Here is a 13,238-nt window from a genome sequence, read left to right as displayed (position 1 = left end):
TGTATTTCAGAGCACATTGTCTCAAAAGTACTTTGTCTGTTCTCCAAAGACACTCCAGTTTGGCAAAACAGAAAAAATAATCTCACAGACCTCTCCAACTTCAGACTGTAAATATGAAAGTCATGCAAAAGAGACTTCTCTGCAGGAATTAGAAGAATGTAACCAAAATTGGATTTATATTGGCAAATTAATTAAAATCCCAGCAAGCCCAGGGGGCACCTGGGGTACTTGTCTCACAGCAGAGACATTGATGTAATACCTCTAGAAATAAGACATGCCCTCATCCCAGTAGGCTACAAACCTGCAGTGAGGCTCTTTTGGCTCCTCTCTGTACTAGTCCATCACTTCTTTCTTTGCAAACCTAATTTTACAGGACTCTAAAGCTATCAAATATATGCACAGGAATGAGGGATGTAGCTTGCTTTAGTGTTATTTGGGTTTATTTTTCTTCTGCCTCATTTCCCTCGTGGATCCTTTAGACTACTCGGTCAGAGAAAGGTTTATGCAGCATACTAGAAAACACAGAACGTGGCTCTTGAATGAAAGCACTTCATAGACATTTGGGGTCAGGGTTTTCAAAGAGGATGAGGCCAGGTTTTGATGCATTCAATACTCAGCAGCTCCTGTGGTGACACTAAGGATAAATCTTCAAAAGAGCTCTTATTCTGATTACTACACAAGGGGCTTGAGATGTTTGGAGAATTTAGCCTTAATTGGGTATCAGAACGGAAATTCATAGTGGAAACATAAAATCTCATTACATATTGAAAAGTAGGTGATCTTATATGCATGATGGAGACTGCTGCTGTATAGTAGGAAATTGGCATTAAATGTTAATGGAATTCATTCTGCTTCTGTGGGTGCATTTCTTATAAACCCCCATGTTGTACACCATCACATTTCATTAGCCCAAACAGATTACAGGTCAGTCAATGAGCACCTGCAGTCATTTCCCTGCATCTAGCATATTTTTGCTGATGAACCAAATAGCTTGGAAAAAGTAGACCACATTTGTTTGTTTTTTAAAGAAAAAAGGCACTGTGGTATGTCTGATTAGTGACTACAAAAGTGGGTGAGGTGGGTTCAGTGATGCCAAAAACCTGATGAGCGTATGAAATCAGCTTAGTTGTCTGCATAAAATTTTATATGTATTGTCACTGAAAAAAGCACATGAAAATAATTTAGATTTTTGCATACATCTGTTTACTTGACTTGTCTACAAAGAAATCCCCATATAGGTACTTCATGAAACACTAGGTAAGAGGAATTGCAGGAAGCCTCCACTTGGGAAAATAAATAAAAAATAAAATTAATTAGACTATCATGCAAGAATTGAGACAGCTAATTTGAGTTAGGCCTTCCCAAGGAAGTTAACGAATTCATGAGAACCAGGTGATTAAATGCTGAATTTGTTGAGTAAGCTTTCCCATTTTTCTGCTCATGCTGTGTCTGCTAATCAAGTATAATTTTCTTAAAAGTCTTTTCTATTCAAAATAACTTGTCAGATACAATCTCTGGTTACTCCTTGGTCTTTGAGAGGCTCATTGGAAATATTTGATTTAAATTTTGGATAAATAAATCATGTTACACATTTCTGTTTCCTAATTCAATGACCAAAAAACGGTGGGATACCTTTTGTTTACTGATCCAGAATGAATCTTTAAAAAACATTCTTCAATATTTAACATAAAAATGACAGGTTTTGCAAGTCTCCAGAGAATTTGCAGAAAGTAAATGCCAAAACTAACAAAAAAAATTTTAGAGATTTGAATAAGTATACAAGCTATCATTCAGTACTTGCCAAGATCAGATGTCAGCTCTGGGCTAGACTTTTAATTTGACTCCTTTCATGGCTCCTGGCTAGCACAACAGCACAGACAACATTTTCAGTATGGCCATGACATTCTCAACAAGACGTGGGTGGGGGTTTGCTCTTTGATCCCATCTGTAAGAGGGAAAGTGGCCTACCTGGCATTCATGCCTTTGGTACTGAGCGGGGTGCTGCTGCAAGGCTAACCTGTGTGCAGCTGCCTGGGACTGAGGAGAAATGTGAAGTACAGACTAGTGAAACACCTTAGCAGAGATACTCGGCTCAAAACCTCACGTTTTTTTCCAAAGTAATTTTATCTGATAATACAAAAGCATTAAAAATTAATCCCTTTTCTTTATATGTAGTTTACAAATATTTGAGGTTTGATGCTGAGCAATGACTGTACACATAAGATGTCCAGCTACCCAACAAACCTCAGGAATGATACTCTAGCTTTGGTTTACACTATTAAAACAGGTTTTTTTATATGCATCCTTCAGTCCAGAAGGATGCATAGTGCCTTTTTCAGATACTTAAGTATCTTTGGCTTTCATGGGTGCTTCAGGACTAGGGCTAACGAGAAGTAGAATCATAGAACCATAGGATCATTTAGGTTGGAAAAGACGCTTAAGATCATCGAGTCCAACCGTAAACCTAACACTGCCAAGTCCACCACTAAACCATGTCCCTAAGCGCCTCATCTACATGTCTTTTAAATACCTCCAGGGATGGGGACTCAACCACTTCCCTGGGCAGCCTGTAGACAGAGAAGGCATTGCCATTCTTAGTTTTCTCATGCAAAAGTTAGCCCAGGCACTTTCTCTTCCATGCAGTGGATGTGCAGGTATTTTTCCCCCTAAAAATGAAACTGGAGGCTAAAGCCATCTGATGACAGCATTTCTTTTGCTTTGTTGTGGCAGGCAAGTGAAAATCGGAAGCTCCTGAACGCTCTGAAGGGTTTGCTGGATGACTTCCGCTCGGAGCTGCGGGACGAGGAGCGTGAGCGCCTGGGGCTCCAGCAGCAGTATGCCCTGCACAAGGCAGCCTGGGAGGTGGAAATGACTGAACTGAAGTGCCACCTCGAACAGGTAACATCCCCCATGTCCAACACTAGTAAAGAATGGTTGAAGTGCTTAATGAAACGGGAAATCTATGGCAGCCAGGAAAGGTACTACATTTATTCATTTTACCCTGATGCCTGAAAGCCTCCCTGAAGCCTGAGCAAAGCTTTGCCTCTTGAGTTGCCTCTTGGATTCCAGTTGTCCCAGTACGAGTGCTCATGTAGTAGGTACTGTGTAGGCGAGGACAAAGGAAGTGAACCTCTTCTTGCTGTATTTTCTCAGAAGAGTTGGCTGGTAATGTATCAGCTGCGGTAATGAGGCATGCGGGTGTCTGTATTTATTGGCATTTATAGGAGAGAAAATGTCTTGATGTTGGCGTGCTCATAATTAGCTCGTCACTGTGCCTTGGCAGATAACAACTGCGGTATTTGATGCATAGGAGAGAAAAGAGTGATTTAATAATACTGAAGTGTTACATCAATACATTAATATTAAACCAGCTATTCAAAGCTACTGGTTAGTGATGGATGGTACCCCACTGAAGAGAGAGCTCTAGCTACCCGCCATGGGATACTGCTAGAAGTATGTATATAAAATCTGGTGCCAGGTGCTTCAGTGTCAGGTACGGCTGTTCACAGAAGATGTACTGTTTCTGAAGCAATATGAAAACAAATCAGCAAAAAACCCACAAGGATTCATTTCCAAAGCTGATGGCATAAAAGCTGTAATTTTCGGCATTGAAGAGGGGAGGGGTGGGAGAATTAGTACATTCAGGTCCTGAGAAAAAGATTTGCAATTGTACAGCTTCTCTGCAGAAGACAAATATAATTAAAATATTCACTGCCAGGAGGGTGGTACATTTAGGAGGATTTACTGAACATCGGAGACTCACTATGATGCACAGAGCTGAGATGCGAGAGCTGCTTTTCCTGCCCAGGTACTGTAAGCTGCTTTCCCAGAATGAAGGAAGAAGCTTTCATTTTAGCAGAGTTTTCTCTCAGCGGATTCAAATTCTCAGTTCAGCTGCTTCTTAGTGCACACACATTTCCAAACAGATCACTTGAAAAAGGAAACAAAATGAATCCCCATTTTCACTCCTCCCAAAATAAAACCTCGATGACAGATTTACCTTAAACTCGAGATGGTAACAAAGAACAAAACTTAGAGAAAGTTAGTCTGACAATGAACTGCCAATTTAGAGCTTGCATGCTTTGCCTTTGCATGGGCGATAAACTCCCAGGCTGCGGCTTTGGCTGGTGTTTGGCACCAGGACCCAGGACGGTGCTGCCATTCCTGCCCAGAGAGAAGGTAGATTTGCATCCTTCCTTCTGGTGGCTTTATCAGGTTCTTTGCTACCTCCACTGCTCCACTGGTAATAACATATAACATATGGTGATTATCAAGCTGTGGGTGTTACCTTTTGCATTTTTTCCAGCAAATGAAAAGAATGAAACTGGTCAATATTTAAGACATCAAACTGTCTTCCTTAGCCAATTCCCCAAACTGCATTTCTATTTCACAGTAAAAACAGGTCCCTAGTGCAGCAGCAAAAAGCCTGCACAGAAATCGTTAGAGTATCAGTTAGGATAGGGCAAACAATGTGAGCGTCCCGCTGAGGTCTGGTGTACGTGCTCACCATTACAAGGAGGCAATTAAAAAATTAAATATAAAAATAATAATATAATAAGCCTGAAATAGAAATAATATAAACATAAATTTAACTCAAGCTAATGTTAAGGATTCAAAATATGGGGTGTTTTTGTTATAGGTTCAATTTCAGGATAAAAATGGGAGGAGCTAGTGAACAACATGTAAAATATCAGCATTACATATAGTCATGCTAACATCTTTTGCTATTCTGTACCACCACGTAGCATAACAACAGCTTTAACTAAATAGCCAAGTCTGTCATGTCAACATGGGTAGGAGACCCTCTCATGATGTCATTTTATTGTTTTGATTGGTAGTGATGAAGCAGTGGGATGTACAGCGCTCCCACCCTAGAGGGGATATAGAGCTGCCAAACCCTTGACAAGCCCATAGAGAATCAAGGCCTTTCTAGTCTCCACTGTTGTCTTCACTGCTGCTGTTTTCCACCTTTTTTGTGAAGCAGTAGGTCAATTAACAAGAGCATTTTCCTCAAGAGAGTCAACTCCTAATTAATAGTCACTGGCAATGGTTTTGCACTTTGATGCTTCAACTCTCTATAAACGAAAGAAAAAAAGGAAAGAAAACTCTTTTGATACAAAATCACTGCATATCAGAGGTGACGATGTACTGTTGCCTGCTGCTTTGGAGCTTTAGCACTGCATATATCATTAAAAATAAAAGTCTTGGCTGTCAGAAATGCATGTACATCTTATTTGGCAGAAGGATCCTTAGGCATTGTTTTTAAGATAAGAAATAATGAGATTGCTCCCAAGTATGGGATTGCGATAACTCTGAGCCAATAAGGAGTCCCAGTAATTCTCAACCTCCAGCTGAGCAAGTGAAAAATCCCAGTATTCTGGGAACTGGGAACTGAGAAAGGTTTGGAAGAAGGAGGGAGTTAGTCTGTGGGGCCAAACCCTGCGTATGCATTGAGAACTTGCACGTAAGGACACGGACCCTCACTAGGACTCCCACCAATGGTCCAGCTTCAAGACGTGGTGGTGCTGTGGTGCACATGGAGAGGCATCTGGCCACCCTTAGCAGTAAGCAGGTTTAGGAAAGTCATGTGTAGACTTTCATTATAAGGAGCCACCAATGGATCTTTCCACCATGATTTGAGCTGCTTTATCAAAACAGAGGAGCATTGTTCTTCCTTCCACAGGCACCAAGAACTGTCTTCTGAGTCTAAAGACACCACCTCTGACTGGAGGAGGTTTTAGATCCCAAATCACTGAACACCAGGAAATTATTCTGAAGATGTATCACTGTATACTTGCCCTGGTTTTGAACTCATCTTTGTACTTATAGGCTTCCTGTATTCTTCTCAAATGGGGCAAGAGCCAGGGCTCTGGTCTGGGTGAGCCCATGGTCTGGCACAGGATGACTTACTCTATTTTGGCAGCTTGGGTGAGGCACTCTAACGGCAGCCATGCATTCTTTGGCTATCACTCTTCTGAGCGCATTCTTTCTCCCTGCTGCCTCTCTCAGCTTTCCTGTCCTTCACAGGCAGCATGGCCTAGGCACCACTGCTTTTCTTGTTTGCTAACAAGGGGAGAGAGACCATGAGTCTTGTTGAGGTTCAACATTTTGCTATTTTTTTGATATTCAAAAAAATGGAAGAAGGAATTTGCTTTATAGGATAATCATATGAACTGTATTGCATCTGAGTATTTGTTTGCTTTATAGGTTGCTTTTAGCATTTTCATGCTTCGTGCCAGCTAAAGAATTGATCGCAGACATTGGCATGTCTTTGCAATGTAGCATGCTAGCCATAGCTACTGCTGCATATGGCATTATTCCCCAGGAGGCAGCAGAGTTGTAAGGTTGAGTATGCACTCCAGCCTGGTTGGATTTACCCCAGACACCCCAGCAACCTCTCCTGAGAGCTCCTATTGCAAGATGAGAAGTCTATGAGGGCATCAAAGGTCCTTGAAAGATGACTTACATATATGACAAAGAACAAGTCCTGAATAGCCCTCTGTCAGGCTTACATGTAAGGAAACTGTATAGAGTTTACTTCATTAGTCCCTTACTATTTTGGCTGATCTCGGCTCTGCAGTGACACTCCTGAAATACATGATTATTCAGTGTCACAGCTATGTAGTAAATCCAGCAGGAACTTGCAAGGGTGGGCCAGGGGGTGCAGGCCAGGCCACAGAATAGTAAAATCATAGAATCATAGAATCATAGAATCATAGAATATGAGGTTGGAAGGGACCTCAAGGATCATCCAGCCCAATCTTTCTTGGCAAAAGCACGGTCTAGACAAGACGGCCCAGCACCCTGTCCAGCTGAATCTTAAAAGTGTCCAATGTTGGGGAATCCACCACAGATTATTCCAATGGCTGATTGTTCTCATTGTGAAAGATTTTCCTCTTTTGTCCAATTGAAATCTCCCCAGGAATAACTTGTACCCATTACCCCTTGTTTTTCCATATGACTCCTTGTAAAAAGGGAGTCTCCATCTTCTTTGTAGCCACCCTTTAAATACTGGAACAAAATTAAAGCAACCAAACCTAAAACAATGGGTGCCAACATGGCTGACGATGGCTGCAGCAGCAACTTTGACTCCCGCAGCACCATGAAATGGAGCTGGGGACTTGTGGATGGACAGAGGAAAGATGTAGCAAGGAGCGAAAGGCCATTACCTGAAGTTAGTGGTGAGTTTGGAAACTGGCAGCGATTATTTTTACATATTGCTGAACTAACATGGGCAGTCAGTGGGTAGGAAAGCAGCAAAGCTTTCTGGCTTCTCGAGGAGTTGCGCTGCCCATCATGGTGTCTCCCATTGTGGATCTGCAGCACAGAGGTGTCTCTCCGTGTCTCTCCTGGGATGTTCTGCGTTTCTGCCCCACGGCACCTCTGGTCCACCACCAAGCCGTGCAGTTGTGTGCAGAACAGCCTCTCACACATCACTGCTGGTCCCACAAATTTACACTGCACAAACAGAATAAGTGTGAGAAAGATAGTGTCACGTCAGCTTTGTTAAAACAGGATGCTGCTTTTTTATAATTGACTTTTTTGGTTGATTGGTCAGTTGGTTGGTTGGTCGTTTGAAAACAACTGGACTTTGGAAATTAGTGGTGAACAACGCAGGTGTTTTAAGATCTCCCTGTCAATGCAAGTGGCTGTAACAGGATGTTCTCTATAGCTCAGTACAATTTTAAATGAGCCAAGCAATGACACCTCTGCCATTTATTTGGGGAGGCTTTTCCAGAGACAGTAAGCCTCACTCCTGAATCCAGTCTGAACTTCCCTTTGCTCAGAAAGTTTGGGATTATTTTCCACATAGGGCAACATGAAGGTGTTGTCCTTCTCTCTTGCTAAAGGAGCATGTTTCCCAGCAGACCTGCTGCCTCTCCATTTTGAGGACAACTTTAACTTCAGAGGCGGAAATGAGTTTTCGCTGCTTTTCACTCCAGTTCACCTGCAGAGCCAGGGGACGGAGATGTATCCCATTCTGAGTCACTCACACATCTACTGAGTTGTCAACAAAAGGTCAGACTTCAGAGATAAATTCTTCACTCACTTGAACGTACACAAAACCATTGAGCACTTTTTTCACTCTGACAACAGTCCAGCAGTGGCCCAGGTTGGCCAGAGAGGTTGTGCAATCTCTGTCCTTGGAGGTTTGTGAGGATCCAACTGAACAAAGCCCTGTACAACCTGGCCTGATCTCAGAGCCAACCCTGCTGGAAGCGGGGAGTTGGACTAGAGACCTCCTGACAACCCATCAAGCCTGCATTTTCCTATAAATCTATTACCTTGGGCCAGCTCTTCTGATCTGATCAAGGTGATCCCTGAGCATGAAGTGAATGAGAAGGAAGGGAAGGTAGCATCAGCTAACTGCCCTAGAAATCAATTCAGACAGCAGAACCTACAGAGACGGGGAGGATGCTCTCGATACATCTTGTGCTGCTAACACCCTCTTATTTTGGAAGGTGTGAGGAGCTGTACAATAAGACTATTGCTGAGGGTTGTTCTGGGAAAAGTCTCTTCAGAAGATGAATGCACTGTCTTTAGGTTTCAGGGGCACACAGGCAGAGCAGTGGCTGAGGACATTGTCCTGGCGATTGTCTCAGAGATGATGATGATGAGGGTGGAGTTCATCTCCATGTTTTCTTCATTGCTGGTACCCACACTCCCAGCAGAAAGATCAGAACTGATGCCTTAATAACATGAGCTGGTAGAGCTTGAGAAATGATTCCCTATGGTTTTCACTGTCTTGATTTTAAAACGTTTTTCAAGTTGAACATCTTTGATCATTTATTGAGATCCTAAGAGCTAAGAATTGCCATAATTTTGCCATTACCTTTGTGGAGTTAGGTCTTTAACTCAAATTCATTGTCAGACACAGGCTTTTACCACAGAAAGTTTGATGTCCTAGTAATGTTTTATTTTAATACCAGCTGGAAGGGAAGAGTGAGAACACCTCAGGAGAAACAGGCCTCACTTCTGATGCAAAGGGAGCTTTTAAAAGGGAAAGAGAGGAGCACAAGAAGCTTCTGGCTGAGAGTCATGGTGTGGTGATGGACCTCCGCTGGCAAATCCAGCACAGTGAGAAGAATTGGAACCGGGAAAAGGTGGAGCTCCTGGACAGGCTTGATAGAGACCGGCAAGAATGGGAGCGTCAAAAGAAGGAGCTGCTCAGGCGGATAGAGCAGGTAAGGAATCATCTTGGGGTGAGCAACGGCTGGCTGCAAGCATGAGGCGTTGCACCATTACTACACTCAGGCCAAGGTAAAGAGACTGCGTTAAGAAGCAGCACAGGAACAATTTTGGTTCCTTGGCTACATCAGTGTTTCTCATGCAACAAAACAATTTACACACACAAGGGAGTAAAAGGAAAATGCTCATAATCTCTATAAAAGACCACTTATGAGAAATCAGCTCCAGGTTAAAGGCCATTTTTCCTGCCTCATTTCAGTTACCCCGGACAGGCATGGTCACATCGATTGATTCTGTTTGAAAGCTTTTGTTCATCTCTTCGTGCTAAAACACTCAACCCCACATGCAAGGTTATTCAAGGTTTGACATACAGCTTCCTGCCAGAAAAGTTTGTTCATCTGTGAATTAGCCACCAAAGATGCAGCTGCTGCGACTATTCAGTCTCAGCTGAATTCTTTTTCTCTAGCAAAGGAACCCGGAGGTTAGCATGAGGAGCCCTGACTGATAACAAATAGATAGCTATCAATACTAAATATTCAGAAGACACTTCTGACCTCGGTCACATTAATTTTGTACACACCTCTGCTATCATTTGCAAATCTGATAATTGCATACCTGTCCCCTTGTTTTTCATGCCCATATGCACTTTTATCTACTTAGTATTAGAGCCAAATTATACCTAATGGATTTATTATCTGGCTGGAAGCCACAGAAAAAATAAAAAGTTTAATGAAGGAGAGTTAATACACCATTTTTGACTGAACATTGTTCAGCTCTTAGTCATGCATTCCAGGAAAAGTAAGAAAAACAACTGAAATTGTGGGTCCTCAATTAACTGAATACTTTCTGTCCTTAGGACATCAGAAATGGAACTGCACCAGATTTGTGCATGCTCTCTAGGGAGCACTATGCTTGAATGAAGTACAAAGTGGCTTCACAGGTTAAGTTGATGAAAGCCCGGTGTAACTTCATGACCGGTTTTTGAAAAGGGTTCCTTATCTGTGTCTCATGTACCCATGCCTGGGCTGCAACAAGGAGCTAAAGAAAAGACACCAGGCTGTAAATATTATGAGTGCAACATTAAACCTCAGTTTAAGCTATGGCTGTTAAACCCACAGAGAAGCACTTAGAAAAATGCTGTACTCTACAGATATTTCTAAAATCAATACTAAAAGTGTAGGTCTGAGTGGGCAGTGACCAATAGGAAGGTTTTACAGACCAAGAAAAGTGATTTTAGAGCTTCTTAATTTAAAAATATCAATAAACTATATTCTGGATTTTTTAATCTCCCATTTATCTGAGGGGTTTTGCGTATACTTCATGCAGCTTGTCAAGCTAGCCCTTACGATGCCTTATAATGCAGACCAATAGTAGTCTCCTAAGATGAAACAACCAATGCATATGAACTAGGAAGGCTTGTAGCAGAGCTCTCCATCCAACTGACCCGATTCCCAGGGTTCAGCGGTAGAAGATGCCGAGTTCTCCATGGTTTCACTGAGCTGGTTTCTAACTGCTGAGTTTCAGTGACCAAACTGCCTCCTGTGGATCCTTCATGCAAAATGGGAATTAAATAACCCTCAGAAAATTTCCCAATATACTAAGGATGTGGACATAAACTTTTCTTTGGAGGGTCACTGGTGCCTCTTTGGATGTTTATGTTGCTGTCCCTATGAACTGTATTTTTTAATATTATCTCTTCAGGGTATCCTCAATAGCTTGAGGGACTCAACCTGGTTAAAGACTGCTTTTTCTGTTCCCTGGGAATAAGGCACATTGAAGGAAGCAACAGAGAAATCCTTGTTAATGTTACCTAGCCTTTAATTCTATTTAAACTGGACATAACTTCTCAGTGTCATCTTGGGAGAGCCTACAAAATAGCTCTTAACTAGTCCTGGAGCTGATTTCTTTTGTTCCTATTCTGAAACCTCTAGGCTTCAACTATATATTTACTGTACAACAGAGTTGTACACAGAATTAGCAATAGATAGGGGAAATAAAAAATATTATATCAAGCTAATTTCAGAGGACTAGATGATCAGAAATAGCATTTGAAATCTTGGCTACCTGCCTGCAAAACTTCATAACTCCATCTTTGCTTATAATCAAACATTTCCCTGTGTGACAGGAAGCTTCCAAATATTTGCAGGCTTTTAGCTGAATATCCTCCCAGATTGCAGTCATGCCCTGCTTTATATGGAAACAATTAGTATATCTCTGAAGTCCTTCTCCCCAGGGTTTTTCTGTGTGTATTCCATGTATGGCAATACATAGAGGATGAGGAGACTACAGTGTATGTGTTTGAAAAACAGAGTCTAAGGATAGCAGAAGTGTGTGTGCCAAATTTCATACTAATGCTTTATGCCTGTCTGCTTTCACACAGCTCCTGAATAATACATGTATGATAAAGGGGAAGCTCACACCAATGTATAAAATATATAAAATACTTTACTCTGGATGGTCATGGGAATACCGCTCGCATATAAAAAACGTGATGGCCTACTTTTTTTCAGAGCTCCAAGTTGTTTTTTTCTTTTCAAGTACACTGTCACTTTGTTTTCACTTAGAGAATCCCCCTCCGCTGTGCTCCTAAAGCTAACTGTGCACAGAGCACACTAACAAATATTTAAACCCACAAAATCACATGTATGAAATGTTATGTGTTGAAATGTATAAACACATGGGGACTCAAAATCTTTAGTCACTCTTGAAAAGTTAGGCCAGTATTTCTCACTTTAACTCTCCTGTCAGCTGTCTGAGATTCAGACAGTGAGCCAGTAAACTGTTCTGTTTTCTCATAAAGGTTCCCAAATCATTATCCTTATAGGATCTCTGGAAATCTGGAAGGGCTTGCAATTGGAACTGTGTATACAGAAAACATGCAACTACCATTTCTCTTTGCTTTGGGTCTTGCCCCATATACTGGGGAATGGACCCCAGTATCTCTTGAGATATACCTTCTGGCCCCTACCTTTATAGGACACCTTACATTAGCTCCTTCCAGTAAAACTGTTTCAGATTTTGTATATCATGAGCAAAACACTGAAGATGCATTCACCTTTTTGTAGACCTGAATCAAGCAAAAACCTCACGGACTTCAGCCCAAGTGCAAATGTAGTCATTTGAGACCTAAAATGTTTTGATCTACATTAGGCCATACAATTTCTGTTTATTTTTCCAAACACATACAAGAAGATTAAAATAATATGTTTTGCAGGTCCTCAGTCTCCAGAGTCCTAGGGAATGGCTTGCATTTGCAGGTTATTGTCACTAACCTTAGCAGGCTGCTCTAGCAAAACATCAGAGTTGCTTATCAGACTCCTGCTGTCATTCATCAAGTTTGAAAACATCACTTACTTCATCATTCCTGTTGTATTTACAATCAAAGGAAAAGTTGATCACATAATCTAATTTTAAGATTGGAAGTAGTTTCAATTGCACTAGTGGTTCACCCTCTCTTCACCCAGCTTTTGCAAAGTGTAGAGTTAATAACTTTGATGGCCCTTCTATAAATATGCATTTTCTTCAAACATGCTTTGCATGCCTAATTCATCCCTTTGACCATGCTGTTCTGTACAAATAGTCAACGTTCTAGCCATGCATTAGGGCTAGACAGTCTTTAAAACAAAGCTTTCGTCTTTTGTTAAACGGAATTTTCCACCTCTGGAAACAAGTGATGTACATAAAAGTGCAACCTTTGTATTGCTGACTGGAGGAAAAATGTGTTAGTTTTGATGAGACTCCAAGTCACTCACCCTTCCTTGAGCTTCGACTTCTATTGCTTTAGGATCTCATATCAAGATTGCTTCTAATTAACAGTCAGTGTTGATTTGTTTCTTTAAAAAATCAGATTACAGGTAGATGCATTATTTTGTGTATATATACACACAGTGTGTATATATGTATGCATATATATGTAAACAAGCAAAACTATACATATACACATTTAATAACTCAAAATCCCATGAGTAATAGCATCAAAGTCCTAGAGACATCTCCCTTTGTGGAAGGACCAGTGCAGCAAAGCCGGCGTGCCTGGAGCCAGGCGGTGA

The 13,238-nt window shown here is 41.4% G+C and overlaps 1 protein-coding gene across 3 annotated transcripts in view; it reads left to right on the top strand.

Moving 5' to 3' along the window:
- MTCL1 (microtubule crosslinking factor 1) overlaps positions 1–13,238 on the top strand; it is a 53,871-nt gene that overhangs the window by 26,435 nt on the left and 14,198 nt on the right. For all 3 annotated transcript variants that reach the window (XM_019473349.1, XM_019473350.1, XM_019473348.1), the window contains 2 exons: positions 2,731–2,898; positions 8,931–9,185. In XM_019473349.1, the coding sequence (XP_019328894.1) occupies positions 2,731–2,898; positions 8,931–9,185 (423 nt within the window). The remainder of the gene's footprint in view (positions 1–2,730; positions 2,899–8,930; positions 9,186–13,238) is intronic.

This window comes from Aptenodytes forsteri, unplaced genomic scaffold, assembly GCF_000699145.1.
Source record: "Aptenodytes forsteri isolate BGI_AS27 unplaced genomic scaffold, ASM69914v1 Scaffold229, whole genome shotgun sequence".
Lineage (NCBI taxonomy): Eukaryota > Metazoa > Chordata > Aves > Sphenisciformes > Spheniscidae > Aptenodytes > Aptenodytes forsteri.
Note: the sequence above shows the minus strand (reverse complement) of the source record. Positions and strands in the feature narration are given on the sequence as shown.